The sequence below is a fragment of the Saccostrea cucullata genome, unplaced genomic scaffold (genome assembly GCF_032062105.1).
Source record: "Saccostrea cucullata isolate Sc308-1 unplaced genomic scaffold, CSIRO_AGI_Scuc_v1 ctg182, whole genome shotgun sequence".
In the NCBI taxonomy this organism is placed as follows: domain Eukaryota; kingdom Metazoa; phylum Mollusca; class Bivalvia; order Ostreida; family Ostreidae; genus Saccostrea; species Saccostrea cuccullata.
The window spans coordinates 175134-195407 of NW_026925642.1; the positions used below are offsets into that span (position 1 = coordinate 175134).

The 20274-nt window shown below is 31.9% G+C and overlaps 1 protein-coding gene across 1 annotated transcript in view; it reads left to right on the top strand.

Moving 5' to 3' along the window:
* LOC134269449 (sex peptide receptor-like) overlaps positions 1-16748 on the top strand; it is a 44473-nt gene extending 27725 nt beyond the window's left edge. Inside the window, exon 3 of the mRNA XM_062751645.1 lies at positions 16518-16748. Within this exon, the coding sequence (XP_062607629.1) occupies positions 16518-16541 (24 nt within the window). The 3' untranslated portion in view covers positions 16542-16748. The remainder of the gene's footprint in view (positions 1-16517) is intronic.
* The last annotated feature ends 3526 nt before the right edge of the window (positions 16749-20274 follow it).

Genomic DNA, 20274 nt, shown 5'->3' on the forward strand with positions numbered 1-20274 from the left:
TTGGCACTATTTTGAAAAACAAACATAGGATTTTCGGGGGGGGGGGGGTAGCCTCTCACTTTTTTTGTGCAATGATAGACGTAGCATATGCAATGGACCTTTCTTTGCAAACATTGTGCTTGCTTCTAAATTTCAAAGAAACAACTCAATATATTTTATCAAGCTTCGTATGTTCAATGAGCGAGAGCTTACAACGTTGTTTACATAATGAGACATGATACGTTTTATGTCCAAACATTACTCCATACAATGTGTGGGTCATTGCAAACAATCAAGCTATTTATGTGAGGTGCCTGAAGGAAATCTTATAACTGCTTATTTTTTCTATCTAATTGCTAAACAAAATAGACATATGTACCAACTTTTCGAATGTAAGACATGTAATTACACTTTGATTTTCATGCACCGCATATTGTTTAACATTTTCAAATTAAATGCTAAGCATCCTCCTTGCAGTGCCCCATTTGAAAATAACTTCTATCGCCAAAGAAAAAAGACCCGACGTAAACACATATGTTTAGGACATTTTTATCTTTTTTCTTGAGTTTTAAAGAAACCAACAAATTATCAAGACTTGTTCCATGAAAAATTTAATATAATCATGGTAATAAACGCATCTATCCACAGCAGATATATGCACATGCCAACCACGTGCTCAGTGGAATAATATTAACGAGGAAATTTGAGCTGTAAATAGAACAGCTTTTCCCGATTTGCTGGAGTGGGGTTAAAATCGCGTTTTTTCATTAATCAGACGATGCGATGCAACAAATAAAAGTAGCAAGTAATATAACCTAATGATTATTACTTAGTAATTTCTTGTCTTGATGTTATTATGGTCGCATTTATCCTAAAATCAATGTTATTCGAACTCTGTGTGACAGAGGAATGGCGGACGAAATAAACACATGGCCTCAGGAAGACACCCATATGAAAAATCAAATTTTCAAGAATTATGGATAATGACAAGAAAAAAGCGAAACAAATAGTTGTAGCCATATTATCAATGAATCAAACTAACACCATTTTCAATGCATTTTTCATCTCGTGAATGCTGTAGCTGCGCAGTTCTAACATGATTAATTTCCTCCTAATTAAAACAAAATAAACTTAATTATTTACTAATTTTGGTCTCTAATAGTAGGTAATTAGTTTATTAGCACTTTGAGTAACTTTGGGCTAGTTTAGTGGAGTATTAAGCGCATTCTTAGTATTTCTTATTTTACACCAGACTAGATCCAATTTGGCTTGTACATCACCCTTAACTCGCTATAAAACTTGCTTTATGTTTTAAGGTGCGTTTGCAATAAATATACAGATAATAAGTATCTATTAGATAAACAAATGTATATATTTCAAGGCGTGGGCATCTTTTGCATTTTTTCCCTTTACACTCTGTCACATGGCGTGGTGTAATCCATGGACTGAGCATGTGGTGTGAGATTGGGTTTGTCTTGATGTGAAAGTTAGAAATGAGAATAGATCTTTTGCATTCCTCCTTTTTGAAGTATCTTCTGTGTTTTTTAATTACATAATTATTCTTTTGGAATTTTGGGACATTGTAGCTGATTCTAATGTATGTCTTTGTGACAAAGGTTATTTTGCTGTTTTCTCATTTTTTCCTTCTCATGAATCACTTCACAGTTTCAACATAAGGAAATCTAATTCTAAGTAATGTGGATTCATGTATTCCTTCTAAATAGTAATGATTTATGAAAAAAAATGCAACTTCATCTATTTATTCATGGACTCAATGCAGAGATGTTTGTAACTTGCAGAGTTAGACTAAACAAGTCCATTATTGAAATTTTACTTTTCAAAAACTAATGAGAATTGAAAGACTCTTTGAAAACTAGGTTAAAACAGCAATAGAGGAACTTTAGGAAATGGCCGCCAATCTGGAAAGGGCTCTGTCTTTCTATTCTTTTACTTTCCATGATGAGGGACAGTGTACTTTTTAAATCAATTTTACTGTCAAACTCATATTAACTCCTCCCAAATACCCTTGACAGTGACCAATAATTAAATAGAACAGAAAGGGACGTAAAGAAACAATCAATCAATCGAAATGAACATGATAAATTTCTTTAAAAATGTGTTGATCTTTAAAAATGTGTTGCATAATCAAGGCTTTTTTTTAATGTTTTACTTATTTATTGATTCAAGTCGACTAAAAATAGTTTGGAATACGCCTGGTGATATTTTATGTCAAGGGAAAGTTAACATATATCTGTTTTCGTCAAAAATGAAGTGGAAGCAATTTTGTTTGATAAGCGGCAATCGAAAAAAAAAGAAAAAAGAAAATTTTGTTGATCAAATTATACATGTGTGATTATTGCAATACACTTTAATGTATTATCAAAAAGAAGTACTAAGTATTTCGTTAAAAAGCATTCAAGTACACCGAAGCTGGTATTATAAAGATGCTTGAATTTCTGTTTGACAATATCTATGTAGTACATGTATTTGGAGATCAAGTCTTCCTACAATCTGTCGAAGGTCGCATGGTACCAACTTAACCCCGTTTTGACCAGACTTACTGAAGCAGAATTTAATCTAAAGCTTCTACGTAAAAGGAAGTATCTTGCTATGGCCTTCAATGCGACATTAAAATATAACGAAGTTTTGATAATTAACATTATAAAATTCATAACAATATTCCCTTCAAAATTCAAATAAATCTCTTTGAAATCGAAATAAAAGACACCAAGGTGTCTGACAAGGTTAAAGGTTTCGTATTTAGAAATTTAATTTTAATAAAAGGCGAAATGGTATCCTAACAACAAAACTTTTTGATATACGTAACTACTTCAACTTTTCTATCTCTTTATATTTAGTTTATGTCTTTAAATTAATTAGATACGTAAAACATGCTCTACGTATGATTAAATTGAGGGAATCACTTAACAAACAAGTTCATGAAACAAGAATAATAACAATATTGTTTTAAGTGAACACATCGTAACTTCTATGGTTCATGTAATGAACTTATCAGCCGATACAATCCACCATTAAATTGAATGCTGACTGACGTTTCGCATATACAAATTGTTTGTCCATTATTATTATTATCTATTTATGAGGACAAACTGATTTGCATACGGATTTTTCCTTTCGTCCGATCATGACATGGGATACGGCTTGGGGTAAAAAGCTGAGTGGAGTGGAGTGGAGTGGAGTCGTGGAGTCATGGAGTGGAGTCGTGGAGTGGAGTCTGTATTATAACAATACAGGAAGTTTGAGAACAAAACAATTTCTTTTGCATACAATATCTCCCCTTCTTTGTCGTTTTGGATTTGTGTACACTGTACCAAGAATGAAACAAGAAACAAAAGAAGTCCATGCAATCAAAAACTAACGACCTTTAAATGTCAAACAGAGAATCACCTAGAAATGCTTTACTACGTAATATATAAACACTATCTAAACTTAGCAAGACTTTTTGACCTTATTCGCCAATCCCAAACAGGCAAACCTAGCAAGAGGTGTTGACAGCTTTAATATGAAACAGAGAAAGAGCACTGCAGAACTGATGACAACTACATAATTATAAAGGCACATATTTTTAAAAAATAGGTTTCACTATTAAAGATATCCTCTTTGTTGGAATTTGAAGGTCACAATTTTTTTTCTGTATCTCTATCTTTGTATATAAACTTATATATCTAAATATTTACATACATATATCCCTTTTAGGAGACATGCTTCAGAATATAGGTGTTAATAGACTCGACTGACAAATACATATCATACAGCTGTGAAACATAAAATGGATATTTTTTGAAATGTTTGCTGAGAAACTGGTGTTGCTATGTCTGATTTTTAAAACACAATTTAAACGATGATGCATTACTTATTTTTCAAATTTTTAACCTTTGTTTCTTGAAGAGGAACTTGTGATACTTCATTCTTATAATTAGTTTTGTCACCCGCGTGGCACAGTGATTGGAGTGTCTGCTCTGAGTCGCGCAGTAAGGAGCTGATCCTTACATTATGGGTTTGAATTCCACTGTGGGACTAAATAGAGACCGGTCTTTCAGATGAGAACGCAAACATCAATGTCCATTGTACTGTGTCGCAGTAGTTACTAGCACGAAAAATACCCTTCACTGCTCAATGATCAAGTATAGTGCGAGTATAGGACAAAAATTACAGCTCAATCTCCATCCGCAGGTGATGGGGTCTAAATATGAGTTTAAATTCTCGAGAGGGATGTAAAACAACATACAATTAGTCACAAAATTAGTTTCACCAATATTTGATCAAGCTTATTTTATAATGTGATAATGTGACCAGAACAAAAATTATACATATCATAAGTAATGGGGAAAAATAGTGCTTTCGTTGTATTTTGCTGGTCAATATATAACATGCAGTCAATGGAGAATTTAAAAGAAAGTTTATCCCAATAGCGATGTGCTGAAATGTATTTGGTTATTCAATTTTATTTTTAAAAAGATGACTAGTTCAAGCAGGATGTTGTCAACTTTGTGTTGTTCTTAAAATTTTATGGTTTGCTACAATGTACAAAATATTCAATGATTTGTCAAAAAATCATTACATTCAAATCAATTTTATTTTATTTTACTTGTATTATATAATGCGGTAGCTTTCAATCTCTATCTAAATTATTTTTTAAAAGTAAAACTATCTTATTTAATTGTTTGTTATTTCTCATTTTTTGTAAATATTTACAACTCTGCTTTTGGGCGTAGAGGTTAGCAGGTATTGGTAAATTGTAGGAAACACTACAGAACGTTACTATATAGTAGATGTAGAGCTATGGAATTCAAAAAATTACTCAGGTAATCGAACACAATCCCTCCTTTCCTTTTCAACTCTATATGCCCAAGCTATAGTTGTCTGTGATCATTGAGAGACTGTTACAATAATAGTTCATATATATTTGAGAAAATGGGGGGGGGATATAACCTTCAAATGTCAACACATCAATGGGAATAACTTTTTGTTTTGAGTAACAGAGACCAAGTGACCCATATGCACTCCCATCCCAACAGGCGAGAAGTGTTGACAGATTTAATTACTGCGCTTGAAATGCTTACTCAGTTGTTGATTGTAAATAAAAATTTGCTTGAAAAAGAACTGAATTAAGTGGTATATTGCTTTTGTCAGCAAAAAAATTTAAATGATGTCACCTGTTAACTTACACAAACTAAAACAAACAAATGTGTTACTATATCTGCCCCTCCAACTACAGTATATATAATAATTAATCAATAAGATATAAATAACTTTGTTTACAACACATCTTTATGATCAGAAGTAACCAAATACATTTCATCATATCGCTATAGGGATAAACATTCTTTAAAAGTCCCAATGAATTCTGTCAAAATGTTTTCATCAATAATAAATAATTGCCTCAATGATACATATACTGGTTGATAGACTGCATGTTATACATTGATCAGCAAAATAAAAGGAAAGCACTTGTTTTAGGGTGGGGACATTTAATACTTATCATATGTATTAATTTTGTTATGAGTCACATTTATAAAACAAGCTTGATCAAATATTGGTGAAACTAATTATAGGTATAAATCAAAACAGCTCCCTTTTCACAAAACAAGGGTAAAATAATTTTATTTAAAGTTAATTGTGTGTCATCGTTTAAAATGCACAATGTGTACTTTAAAATAAAAAAAAAAAAAAAAAAAAAAAAAAACACAAGTTGTTGAGCTCATTTCAATAAATATTTTACTTTTTAAGGTTTTCAATTCCGGTAATTATATTTATTTTAAGTCTAGTAATTAATCCTGGTCAATTATTAAACTTCAACAGATCCAGTGGCTGTATGTATTTATCAGTCGAGTCTTAACACTCTATTTTGTAGCATGTCCTCTACTTTAACCAGAAAAGGAAGATACGTGTTAAGAAGATAGAGATACAGAAAAAAATGTGACCTTCAAATTCCAACAAAGGGGCTATCTTGCACTTTAATAGTAAAATGAAAAAAAAAATGTGCCTTTCTCATTAAATTGCTGTCATCAGTTCTGCAGTGCAGTGCTCTTTCTCTGTTTGATATTAAAGCTGTCAACACCTCTTGCTAGGTTTGCCTGTTTTGGGATAGGCGAATAAGGTCAAACAGTCTTGCTAAGTTTAGATAGTGTTTATATAAAGCATTTCTAAGTGATTCTCTGTTTGACATTTAAAGGTCGTTAGTTTTTGATTGCATGGACTTCTTTTGTTTCTTGTTTCATTCTTGGTACAGTGTACACAAATCCAAAACGACAATGAAGGGGAGATATTGTATGCAAAAGAAATTGTTTTGTTCTCAAACTTCCTGTATTGTTATAATACAGACTCCACTCCATGACTCCACGACTCCACTCCACTCCACTCCACTCCACTCAGCTTTTTACCCCAAGCCCATGGGATACACAGCAATGTGACCGATCGACAGGAAATGCTTACTCCTTTCTGGTACCCAATCTTACCCCTAATGTTATAGAACACCAAGTTTGCTCTGCTCTCTCTCTTTGTATTGTTTCAATGGAATTTTGAGTTTATATTTTGTACGTTATCTACATATTTGATTTGTTTCCTTTTCATTTTACGCAAGAACCAACTATACTTTTAAATTCAATATCTTCCCATTCAAAATCCAAAACCTGACACATTGCACAAGATTTTCTAGAACATAATATATTTTATAGAAAATCAAGTGGGTGCAAACTTGATTAAAGTAACAATTAACTAAATGTCATACTAGTCATGACTTGAAGTGTTCATTTTAAATTGTGGTAGGTAAATATTCAAAACATGTCACATTTGACAACGTATCTATGACAATTTGTAAGAGCAGATGTTTCATGAAAGCCTAGATATTGACATAATTGTTAGACATTTTAATGCCTTTCAATATTATGCTCTCAGCATTATCGCATATAGGATCCGCAAGGAAAATTTTATATTCCCAAAATATATAATTGCTTCTGTATTCAATTTTGTCTAGGCGTAAACAATAGTGACATTCTAGTATAATTCTAGTAAACGCATTTGTATTCTTAAAATGATTTGCCAGGATGCTTTACTTTACCGTATTTTCATTAAGGTATAGATAATCGTTCAAAGATTATTAGTTTTATCTTTTTGAACTAATTTCACCGAAAATCACACATTTAAAATGTAATTTTCAGACTGATTTTTTGTCAATCTCCACCAGTGCATAATTGACAGCATGTTAATATCTATAGTTTTAAAGAGGCTATGTGAAGTGTTTTCAACGATTTTTTTTTTCAATTTGTACTAGTATTTATAATTCCCGAAAAATATCTAATTGTCATCAAGACACATAACCTTAAATAGAAAACCAATGTCGTCACACATCCTAAACAACTTGCAAGAATGTGTTTATAATATAAAGTTAGGTTCATTTTACACACACACGAATCACATAGACCACAAATTTCTATCACTCAGTCTAATTTACCCCAACTTATCCACGTTCCATGTGTGTAAAAAAACTGCACGAGATTCGCCTAAAATAAAAAGCAATTAATATATTCAAGGTTTACATCTTCCAAAAGAAATCATTAAAACCCTGTTTTTGAGAGATATAGGCGAATGTGCAACGATTTACGAAATATTCCCGAGTAAAATCTTGTGTTATTCTTCGATTAAAAGAACATTATAGATAAACAATTTTGAAATTAAACAGTTTTTCAAGGACTGCATGTTACACCTGCTATAAAATCATTGTATCCATATCAGAAAAATATCAATTTATCCCTCTCCCAACTACAAAACTTCACTTAAATCCGTGTATCCAGTTCACAGTTTACACAATGCCCCTGTACGTTTTTTTTTTATCCAATTGCAATTTTTATCATAAGCTTTGTATCATTGTTATCTAAACCAGTATACCTCCAACGGCTTTCGAAAAATAAAAAAAATCAAGGTCATCTTTAAAAATGTTTGTTTGATGAAGAGATGAAGGTCAGAGAAAAATAAACTTTCTATTATAAAAAGAAAGTAGAAAATTACGACATCTAAAGAAATTAAAAAATAATCTTTTTGTGGACTTTTTTTTAACTAAATTAAACCAGACTAATTTTAGTCTGTTGATGAGAGAGGGCAAGCATGTATTTTTTAAATGTAACCAAAAGATGTTTACATTCTGCTGAACGATTCATTTTATTCTTTTCTTACAAGATGCGTCTCCCCAGAAGTTCTTTACTTAAAGACAAAACTGAACCAAATTTCTTTATTTAATCAACATTTATTTTCTATTTAGTTTTTGGATATTATTTAACCCAAACGTTTAATACTTTGGTTTAATTTCATTATTTAAAAAAATGTTTCGTTTAAAATTCCTGAGAAAACGCCCCAGTGGCTTCGTATTACTTTCAGACGGAGTTACATGATTGTTGTAAAAAGATTTTTTTTAAATCAGTCATTGCATGCAGGTTAGGTACATGTAGATTTTAAGAGTATATGCGTTCATACTTACATGTACCCAACCATATTAAGATTATTAGTCCCCGGGCCATACGCGATTAATTGCTATATATGATGCATTTACTTTGTACTTGTTTTACTAATACTAAATTTGAAATACATAATTATTAATTAATTCTTTTAATAAACTTGAGCTAAGAAGATTTTTTAATTTAAAGCAGCGATTAAGAAACTCCATGTGTACTGTACAACAATATATTAGATAAAAGTTATATACATGTATCAGACGTAGATGCTTTAAATTTCCAAAACTTTTAAAAATCTAAATCACAAATTTTTACCAAAATCAAATACAATGTACATCAAACGATGACTTTCCAATACTTCTTTCAATCATTCCCCACGCTAATTTCAAATCTAGGTTGTCTTGAAATCACAAAAAGCTGCTTTTTCAATAAAAGATAAACTCGTAAATTTACTTACCTTTTCATAGGTCATTTGCAAAATAATTTAGTTAAAATATTTGGATTGTGAACAAAAATATCCTGAACCTGATATCAAAATTACGAAAGACGAATAGGGCCACATAAAAAAATATTTTTATCTCGTAATTACGAGGTAATTGAAATCGTTATTACGAGAAAAGAGTTATTGCTTAATTACGAGAAAAGATCTCATAATTACGAGTTAATTATCTCGTAATAAAACGTTATTTAAATCTCGTTATTACGAGAAAAGATCTCGCAATTAAATCTCGTTATTACGAGTTTAGGGCCACATTTTCATCGTAATTCATTCGTTATTAAGTTAATCATCCGTTATTACGAGAAAAGATCTCGTCATTACGAGTTAATTTTCTCGTTATAACGAGAAAAGATCTCGTAATTACGAGTTAATTATCTCGTTATAACAAGAAAAGATCTCGTAATTACGAGATGATTATAAATATATATTTATGCCATTATCTTGGAATTTTTTCTTTAATAAAAATGTGTGAAGAGGACGAAGTTATTAACTCGTAATAACGAGATCTTTTCTCGTTATAACGAGATAATTAACTCGTAATAATGAGATCTTTTCTCGTAATTAGGGTAATTACTGATTAACTCGTAATAACATTATCTCGTTATTACGAGATCTTTTCTCGTAATAACGAGATAATTAACTCGTAATAACGAGATCTTTTCTCGTTATAACGAGATCTTTTCTCGTAATAACGAGATAAAAATATTTTTATGTGCCCCTATTCGTCTTTCGTACAAAATAGATGCTAGGGTTTCTGATTGACAATATCTTTGGAGCTTGAATCTCCTGTACCTTCTGACAATCTGTCAAAATTCCCCTGGATACCAATTGCATCCCGTCATCAGCATACCTATTTTTGTAATCATATGAAGAAAAAATTATTCAAAAACCTATAATACATGTACATTAGAAAAAGAAAACTTTTGCTGTGGCTCTCAACTTGACATTTAGATATATCGACCAAGTATTAACAATTATAAAATTAAAGTAAACTTCCATTAATTTGTCATCTCGATGTATTCCAGTGAACTTGAAATAAAAGATTCCAAAGGGGCTGAAGCATCTGTTTTATATTTGGATATTTTACCAGAAAAAGATATTAATGGTAACCTAACAACAAAACTCTATGACAGATAAATTCTGTACAATGTATAACAATTTGTACACAGTTTATGTAGACAAAAGACTTGTCAGTAATTCAGTCATGAATTGGATTGATTGTTATAGTGTAGGAAGGGAGATGTTTAAAAATAATTTTTGTTCTGTTGCCCTCTGAAAGCAAGCTGGGGAAGAGAGGTGTCCGTCGTTAAGCAATTTGATATGAAAGATCGACAACATACAGTTAGAAAAATACTAGTAGTTGAATATCTTAACAATAATATAATCATTGAATCCCTAAACTATCGTTTACTTTGAATTGAAACATATGAGATGTGATAAAAAGGGGTCATCCATACTTTATCCACATTGAAAAAACGACATTCCTAAGACAGAGGACTCGGGTTATGATGTTCACTATGCCAATTTTTGAAAACGATATCCTTATCCACCCATACTACACATGTATTGCCGAGATTTGGTCATTTCTGACAATTGAACTGTTTTGTTATTAAAAACAAATAACCTTCCTGGTAAGAAATATCAGAGTCGGAAAAGAACGCATGTCACGTGACCGCGTAGATCACGTGATTCGTGCATGGGCAGAACGGTTGCAGATTGGCTTTAAAATCGGAGAGGACTACTTTCAAAAAATTTAAAACTGAAACCGTAAATCATTTCTTTTATGGAAGTTATTCAATTATTTCGGAACTATTTGATCACCCCTCGTACACTAAGCTGTCTACGGGTGTTCTGTTTGCCCGGTCATGACAAGGAACACACGGCGGGTGTGACCGGTCGACAGGAGAGGCTTACACCTCCATGACACCTGATCCCACTTTTTATGTATTTTTTTGAGACCCGTGTTTGTTCTTCTTCCGATTTGTATTGTTTAGGACTTTTAAGCTTGATTACAGTTCGTTCTTTCATTATGAACCTGACACAAATTCAATGATTGGATCACGTAGGCGTTGTTATTCTTAACCTAAATCACAAGAATTGCAAAGTGAAATGGGATGGATTTTTCGACAATATTTAAAAGTCTGTAGGTCACTTTGAAGTTTTTACAAATACACCAGATGATGTGTTTGTCAGAAATTAATGTTTTGCTTCATTATCTGCTAGCAAGATCCTGGTTATCGTACAACCATTAAGGAATTTCTTTATATGTGTGTCAGAAAGAGAAAATAATATATTCATATTGACAGTTCATAAAAACTTAAATACGGAGAAAACGTAGAAAACAGATCTTTTGAATTCCTGCAATGAGTCGTACTTTAACAGTATTTTAAAGGACCAAACAACAACTTGTTAGGGGAGATTTAGGACTGTTTCAAGTTTAACTAGCCTATGGTTCAAATGTACCAAGAACGGTACCAGAGATACTCTGTCGATGATCTATTCATCTATTGTTGTAATGATCCGGTAATATTTTTTTCTGAAATTGATTATATGAATGGTTTTCTATGAGCATCATTTTCCTCCTCAGAAATTATTCTCAAAATTACTGGAAAGGGAATAAAAGTTACAATCTGAATACATTGAAAATATAAATGAGTGTTATCTGTAATTCAATTTTGAGACATTGGATTTTCAACTAAAAGGATCCTAGTCCAGACATTCCTCACAAACAAATTAATTACTTTGAAAGAAACATTATAAAATACATTACTTTTGTACAATGACACGGGAAATCATTAGCGCTGTATTGCTTTAAATTACGTTTCCTTTGTGTGCGAATCATGAGTAAATAATATTTCAACATCCTGGGAAACTCTTCAAATAGAATTGAATAATTGATATTTATTGATTCATAAATCACCTGGTACATTCATCACTGTACACTATTTTCAAAGAAGGAGATATCATTGATAAAAGATGGAGATATCGTTGATAAGAGATATCCCGTTAATTAAGCGCCTGTTTTTGTACATCACGGTCGCCCCGATTCGTCCATAATCTGGATCCATTTGGTTTAGGTGAGAATGATTTACGGGAAACGTAATGAATTTATGTATGTTGTTGATATAATAAAAATAATTAATTATGCTGACTGCTTTAATAAACAAAAAGCTTTAAACGCTTAGTTGCATCCACTGACTTATCCCCAACGTTGCTATTTGTTTCTCTGCCTATCAAACGCAAATTGCTTGATTTATTTGCAACTGTAATTTTGCATTTTCCACTCCCTGTAAATTGAAAATTTACAATATTACAAAAGTCAGTCTTTTCTTTTCAAAATTTGACCCTTTTTATGGCGGTGCTCCCTCTTGTTAGTTACATACACGTATTAAACCAATGTTTTGGAGACACGATTAGAAGTGTAGTTCTTGTTTAACAGGCAGGTCCCGGATCATATGAAACATCTTAAGCTTCTAAAGGTCTAAATCTTTATTTGTCAAAATGATGTAAAAGACAAAGAGTCAGAAATAAAGTTGATAAGGCAAGGATATTAGCAGTCTTTTTTAAAGTCATCATTTTGCAAGTTCTTTGGTCGATACCATGACCTTTTCAGCAAATACAAACTATATATCATTAAGTCAAATGCTGACTGACTTTTTTTGTTAGGCCATTATTTACACACTGAGTTGTCCACGGATTTTCCCTTTTTTCTTTCCTGAGCATGACAAGGAGCACACGGTTTGTGTGACCAGTCGGCAGGGGATGCTTACTTCTCCATGGCACCTGATAACACCTCTGAAGTTTTGGAGGTCTGTGTTTACTCTCCTCTTATTTTGCAATATTTAATGGACTTTTTAGCTCGAATACCGTTCGTTATCTCCACATATTTCACTGGAGTATTTAAAATTATATTGGTTGTACTGATCTCTTACTATCATTGCTTTTCCATTTCTTTTTGCAACCACATGTAGTGAATGATAAAATTGCTTGAATCTCAGAGAGGGCTTTATCGACATGAGGCAAACTGAATTTTTCCATTCTGTGTTGAAACCCTTCCCAATGCATCACTATTGAAATATAAACCAATAATGGATAAAGCGTTATCTCACTCATGTTTATTTGTGTTTAGTATGAGTTCAAACCATGCGTCTTCGATTTGTGAAGCTTTTCAAAATACATTTTTTGCAATCATTTTATAACATCCAACTGAATATCTGCTGTTTGTATGAGATGTACAATATGTACATGTATTACCAATTTGTTTTGCAAATTAAAGACGCGCATTCTTTGTACCATTTACAACAGATCTTCAATTTTATTTCATTTCTTCCATTTTTCTGGCAAACTTTTAAAAAAGGAGCAGTGCCATAACGTGTAAACAAAGTCCGTCAATGACCCTAGCGTTAGATCTAAGTCAGTCAACTTTTGCAGAGAATGAAAGGATTGAGAAGTACTGTTGATGTAAAAATGCCATTAAAAAAGACATTTAAAATAATAAAATAAAACGGTTTATGGGTCGTTCAGTTAACTCTATATTGCTATATTTATGAACATTCTATCTGTTTTGTGGGATTTTATTAGTATTTCACGACTTCTTATGAGTATGAACGTCTGTATGCAATAAAGCATTAAACGTAATATAGAGTAAAAGGAGGGTTCAGTATCTATTCAACCATTATCCTTCATTAAATTTCAAAAGCTTTCCTTGCGTATCTTCATTATCGTATCAGTTTAATTGTTTTGTCAACACTGCCATTAAACAGTTGTAAATAGTTAGGGAAAGTGTATTTCTCATGCCATGTGGTTTTTATATAGCAGCACAGCTGCAGATCTTTGGCTCTATAAAATGTATGTTTAGTAATTATTACAGAATTCTCATAGTAAAATAAAAAATTAAATTAAAACAAATTTAACGTATCATCTTAGACATAGCATTGTTAAATAGATTTTTTAATGAATGTAAAAGTTGAAAATGAAGAACAGTGATCAATCAAGAAAATTATACAAACAATAAAAATACCGTATGTGAAGAAGGCAAAAATAACAAAAAGAAAAACCTGACCACTGGAAATTCTAGGTGTGGGATTGGGTGCCGAAGAGGAGGAAGCATCCCTGTTGATCGGAAAAAACCTCGAGACGGAATATTCCGTAGTAGAAAAACATAGACCAACAATGGTATGTGACATTTTAACCAAAATAGTACGCAACACCGTTATTTTCCTAAACAAATGTCGTTGTTAGTACCTGATTACACCTCTGATGTTTAGAAGGTGTTTGCTCTGCTCTTATTTTGTAATGTTTAATGGACTTTTGAGCTCGAATTAAACTGTTCGTTATCTCGTTATCTCCACATATTTTGCTGTAAGGTTTACGAAATGCTGAGTTTGAATGTTATTGAAATCATCATGACAGCGACATATCTGTCTGCTTCGGTAAACCTTCCGTGAACCCTCTGTATTGATCAGGTGGACAGAACATCCCGTAATCAAATTCAAAATACGACCAAATGATCATATATGCTAACAAAGTCATTATAACGACTATATGCGTAGACTTCCCAAAATGACGAGTTTTAACAAGGTTGTTGAAATCCCTGTGACATCATCTCATCAGTGTGCTTCGCTTTAAAAATTGTTCATCCTCAGAGCAAGCTTGATTAGCGAATAAGATGGGATGTATAAACAACAGGTGATAGTTTTATACTACTACAAAAAAGGTTAAGTTGAAGATGGAAACGCTGAAAGTAAGTTGTTATTTGGTCCTTAATGTTTATATCCGTAAATCATCCAAATTATTTAAAACATTGACAATATATCTGAATGATGAATTGAAGGCCATAGCAAGTGTTTCCTTCTTCTTATTTGAGTTTTTTAAATAAATTCTGCTTCAAATGAATATTAAAAAGATCAGCTTTGACAAAAAAGGAGCATAAGCTGTAAAGTTGTATATCGAAATTCAGACAGTTTAATTTGATAACTATGAAGACAAAAGACTTCCGCCAAAAACTTTGTCATTAATTGATGTTGTCAATAGAAGAATTTCTGTTGCATAATATCAAACTTCAGATTTTTTGTTAGCAATTTGATATCAAAGTGGTTACAGTTAGAAAAAAATTCTGCAATAATATAATTATCAAATGAAATAGTCACAAGATTTGAAATTCAGATTCCGATTGAAGAAGCAGTTTTCAGTGATATAAAAAAGAATTTATTTTATTATGAGGAAACAGTGAATTATACATTAAAATGGGCTGTTTTTGTTGTAAAAAATAACTTGCATGCTAAGAAATATAAGACTCGGAAATTTTTTTAACTTTCTGTGACAGAACGCTGAGGAGCATGTCACGTGACAGGCTATATCACGTGATCCGTGCAGGGGCAGAATAGTATCAAATGCGTATTAAAATCGCAGAGGGCTTTTTTGAAAAATTTTCAACACTAAAACCCCATATCATTTCTTTTTTGAAGTTATACAATTAGTTCGCGAACTTTTTGATCACCCCTCATATATATCGAATGTTGAGACTTTTCTTATGAGTTTTTGATAAATGCTTCAAAGAAATAAAAAGGAGAGCATTTTGAAATCGAAATTTAGACAGTTTGTTGGAAAACTTGGTCTCCGAAAGCTACACTGATGTTGTCAATAAGGAATTTCGGTATTTTTTTAATATCAACTTCAGATTATTTGTATGTACAATCAGAGTGGTTGAACGAAGAAACTGATAAAAAATTTGAATTTTTTGAGGTGAATTTTAAAAAAAGATTTTATTTTATCGTTTGGAAACAGTGAATTATACAAAAAGACACTTTCACTCAGAGTAAGGCCTTTAGAAAACTGTTTTTTTCTGAAAAACAAAAAAAAAATACATGAAAGAGATGTAAGAGACAACAAGTTTGAATTCACATCATTTGTTTCACTTTAATCAAGGTACCACTGACAAAACATTTACTGGTGAATTAAAAAAAAAAATAATTGAATCTGAGTAAAAGCACTTTTACTCAAAGTGGTTTAGAACACTTGCGATCATAAAACGTTTTTCCATATCATTTATTTTACTGTTGAATTAAATTTGGGATGGTAATCTGTTGAATTACACAAGTAGACTATCAATATACTCACTCAATTTTATTTATGAGAAATAATGTTGCTAAGCGGTGTTGCCTTGCTTTTACATCACTTCTTCTACAGGAAGGTCTATTTTTTTTATTTTTTAAAACACAGATCTACTGTTGGATTGTTAAGCGAATGCATTTAATGGAAGTGTACTTGACCATTAAGTTCAAACTTTCAATTAAATGTCAATGGTTTTTAGCTATACATCTTTCTAGGTAAAGGCATGGAGCATGTTTGATTTTTATCTCATTGCTTGGTGGGTGTACATATATGATATTTTTAGTACATAGCAAGCATGCAACATGCTGTAATCTCTACATTCTTGCAGTCTGTTTTCTGTCCATACATATAAATTAATGCGATGAACAGCTTATAAGTATGAAACAAGAACATTACATAATCGTTCTTACGTATGTTATAACATTCATAGCAGTAATTATAGATGTTTGATATTGTAGGTGTATCATCTTGTAAATCTCTAACATGAGGAGAAGCGGAGGGATTTCTGTCTGTTATAACCAGGGAGTTGTCGCCGGGGCGTTGTCACATTGGATACTGTGATGTTATGCAGAGCAAAATATTAGCAAATCAACATGATTTTTTTTTTGTTTTGCCATAATCATATAAGTGATACTTAGTATTTCTTATTTCAGGAAGATTCTGTCTGTGTGTTTTTTCGCCTTTGAATTTATGATTGTCAGTGAAATTTTTGTATCTACTTTGTTGAATAAAATGAACAAATGAACTCTTCTTCGAGAAAAATTACTCGCAAAAAGCAAAAATAACAAATATATCAGGAGAGCATGAAGACAACTCAAATAAATTTAATCAAAGACGCGTGAATATGATAAAAGAATGTAATAACCTAAACTTCAAAGAAGGGACCTATATATATAATAATTAAAGGCAAAACACAACGTTCATGCCGTTTTACAACCTTAGAATACCTACCATTTAATTAACCATTTTATCTATAAAGTATCGTCAGTTTCGAGGCTCTAATTATTTACATTCATATAACAGGGTTCTGTGCCCTATTCCCCTATCTCTACTTAGAGAGATGAACCTATATTAAACGATGATTCTGTTTTGTTCTTACAATATTTATAGGTTTAAGGTTACAGGAATTGCGAATCCACTTTTATTTATATTTAAAATTATTTGTATTTCACCATTATAGTCAATAAATTCAAGTTATGAACAATTACTGTAAACCAGTTTTTATTCGTGAGCGAGAAATATCCAACAGTTTCGTGACCTTTTCCTCGTGTTCTTTTCACAGGCGCTTGTTTCATACAGAACGCCAGTTTTATATATAGTATAAAACTAGCGTACGATCACCAATTAATTTTTCGACGTATATGTAGTATATAAACTATATGTAAATGTTTTCTCGATCGCGAAAATTAGTATGAGCGGATGTATTTCGATCAGTCTGAAAAAGAATCGTGAAAAAAAAGAGATGTCGTAAATAGTAACTGGTTAACATTAATTTCAAGGATCAACATCGATGGAAAATTCCGTCTCATTACTCTCTCAGAAGCTTCTGCATATTGCACACTTCTGATTCCATATTATTTTTATGGATTGAGATGTTAAACAAAACAAAAATTGAATTCTACATATTCTATCAATCAATTTCTAATCGATTCAAACATTCTCAGCTTGTAATTGATAGGCCCAGATAACTTCTGTTGTCTAAATATCTTTCCTGGGGGAAATTCTAGGTACACTATATTGAAAAAGGTACTAGTATACGTAAGCTGGTTAAATTTTACTTTTTAACACCGGTAAATGAATCTTAGATGATATATCGAGTAAACATTTTAAGATTACATAGAGGGTTCCAGTAAATGCTCGACCAAGCCTCTTTCTTTACTCCTCAGTAAGATATTTATTAATAACAGTAGTGAAGAAGAAACTTCAAGAGTACTGTGCAACAATATATTCAAGAATGGTGTAAATTCATGGATACATAAAAATTCCAGGAATTTTAGTGCTAGGGCGGGGCTATATAGATTATTACCAAAATCAAAAACTTAAAAACTAACGACTTTCAACTTTATACACAACGATTCCAAAGATTAATTAAAGTCCAGGCTTTTTGATATCATTAACAACTGCTTTTTCAATAAAAAATGGAACTCGTAAATTTACTTCCCTTGTCATTGGTCATTTGCGAAATTATTTTGTTAAAAAACATTCTGATTGTACATACAAGTACTCCGAAGATGACATCAAAAAGGTGCTTGAGTTTCTGATTGACAATATCTTTGTTGTTTTTGGAGACCAGGTCTTCCAACTATCTATTAGAATTCCTATGGGTACCAATTGCGTCCCGTTATTAACAGAATTATTTTTGTATTCATATGAAGCAGTATTTGTGCAAAATCTTATACAATGAAAGAAGAAAACACTTGCTGTGGCCTTCAACTCAACATTTAGATATATCGACGACGTATTGTCAATTAACGATGGTAATTTCCATTCCTATGTCGACACGATATATCCTGGTGAGCTCGAGATAAAAGATACCACAGAGTCTGACACATCTGTTTCATATTTGGATATTTTACTTGAAAAAGACGTTAATGGTAATCTAATAACCAAGCTCTATGATAAACGTGATGACTTTAACTTTTCTATCGTCAACATCCCTTTGTAAGGCGAAACTTTCAAGAGTACTGTAAAACAATTTATTCAAGAAGTGGTGTGAATCAGATGAGGATACTTAAAAATTCCAAGGAATTTTTGAACAATTTGAAATCACAAGATTTTACCAAAATCAAAAGCTTAAAAACTTGCGACTTTTCAACTTTATACACAACTCTTCACCCACGTTAAATTAAAGTCCGGGCTTTTTGATACCATTGACATTTGCTTTTTCAATAAAAATGGAACTCATAAATTTACTTCCCTTGTCATTGGTCATTTGCAAAATTACTTTGTTAAAAATCATTCTGACTGTACGCACACAAGTACTCTGAAGTTGACATCAAAAAGATGCATTAGTTTCTGATTAGCAATATCTATGTTGTTTTTGGAGACCAGGTCTTCCAACATTTCCATTCTTATGTCGATACGATATATTCTGGTGAGCTTGAGATAAAATATACCAGAGTCTGACACATCTGTTTCATATTTTACTTGAAAAAGACGTTAATGGTAATCTAAAAACCAAGCTCTATGATTAACGTGATGACTTTAACTTTTCTATCGTCAACTTCCCTTGCTTGTGCAGCAATACACCTTCATCACCTGCATACGGAGTTTGTATAATTTATCTCAGTTGATTCGACACGCAAAAGCATGCTCTGCGTATGAACAATTTCTAAAATGAGGTAAATTATTGACAAACAAGTTGATGACACCAGAATTTTAGCAGTCTCGTTTCGTAAGTTCTATGGTCGATACAGTGACCTTAATTATCAGTAGATACAATTTATCATTGAGTCAAATGCTGACTGACGTTTTTCATACAAACTGTTAGTCCATTATTGATACACTGAATTATCGATGGTTTTTTTTTTTCGATTTTAGACATCATAAGGAGTGAACGGCGGGTGTGATTTTCTTCGGCAGGGGAAACTTAAAAAAAATGGCACCTAATCCCACCTCTGATGTTTTTGAGGTCCTTGTTTGCTCTGCTCCTATTTTGTATTGTTTTATAAACGATTGATCTTGAATACTGTTCCTTATTTCCATGTTTCATTTTCCTCATATACCATGGATCGAAACTTACTGGTGATCGTTATGATTTAGGAGCTTAAGATCTTATCTTTTACGTGATTATCAAAAAGGGGTACAGCGTATCAAACAATTTAACTTATTTTTCTTTGAGTTTAGGGAGTCTGATATTACGTACACGAGTGCGTAGAAGCAACGGCACCTGTTATATGAAATTGACATTAGTGATGTATGGTTTCTCGTAGAATTTACGCACAATTACATGTAAAACTTCTTGGCACATTTATTCTGTCTGTTAATTCATTCCCAATAAAAGCTGAAGATTTCAATAGTTACATAAATAAAGTTGTATAATCGAGCTTTTTTGTTATACCAAGACGTTTTATTGATTACTGTCTTTTTACTTATGACGTAATTAGATCTAGAATCTACTTTCTGAAGAAAAAAAAACTGGCATTTCATTGATGAGTCGCATTATTAGGAAGGCTGGAACTAAATTACACAGACTAGTGGCAACGGTTTTAAAAA